Genomic DNA, 593 nt, shown 5'->3' with positions numbered 1-593 from the left:
CCACTCCAGCTGTTACCACCGCTGTCCGCCTGCTGTCTCCGCGCCGCTCTCTGCCTTCATTCCCAATGTAGCAGCGACCATGACAGGCATCGCCGCTGCTTCTTTTTTCTCCAACGCGTGTAGGTTTGGGGGCTGCGGACTTCACTTCGAGTCTCTGACCGAGCTCATCGTCCATATTGAGGACAACCACATCGGTAAGAGCCGAGAAGTCACGCTAACCAGCACCTCGCTACGGCTAGCACGAGTGGCTAAGTTAGCCAGCTAGCAAGTTACTTCCTGCGTCTTGACAACCCTGTTGCTAGGTGTGGTGGGTGTTGATGTTTGTATGGGCTTACTGCATTTCCTGTCGTTTGTCCATGCGGGGGGGCTGCAACAACCACTCAGCCGCCCCGAGACACCAACATCAGGAACACCGTTCCTTTACGCCCCGGCTGCTCCTCGCTCGTGCAACATTTATTACAGCGCAAGGCCCGCGCGCAAGCGTGATGTGCCCGCTCCCATCCGCTTGATAACACGTTTAAAGTTGCTTTGCAAGCCACTTTTGACAGCAAGCGACTGTCTTACTGGAGCGAAGTTCATAACCAACATGTCCA

The 593-nt window shown here is 55.3% G+C and overlaps 1 protein-coding gene across 1 annotated transcript in view; it reads left to right on the top strand.

Moving 5' to 3' along the window:
- The window catches only part of jazf1b (JAZF zinc finger 1b), a 13,652-nt gene continuing 13,059 nt past the window's right edge, over window positions 1–593 (top strand). Inside the window, exon 1 of the mRNA XM_086218647.1 lies at window positions 1–194. Within this exon, the coding sequence (XP_086074773.1) occupies window positions 80–194 (115 nt within the window). The 5' untranslated portion in view covers window positions 1–79. The remainder of the gene's footprint in view (window positions 195–593) is intronic.

This window comes from Aulostomus chinensis, chromosome 11 (assembly GCF_037954235.1).
Source record: "Aulostomus chinensis isolate RoL2024-O1b breed Wild chromosome 11, RoL_Achi_v1.0, whole genome shotgun sequence".
NCBI classification, from domain to species: domain Eukaryota; kingdom Metazoa; phylum Chordata; class Actinopteri; order Syngnathiformes; family Aulostomidae; genus Aulostomus; species Aulostomus chinensis.
The sequence above is the reverse complement of the archived record's forward strand: the minus strand, read 5'-3'. Positions and strand labels throughout refer to the sequence as shown.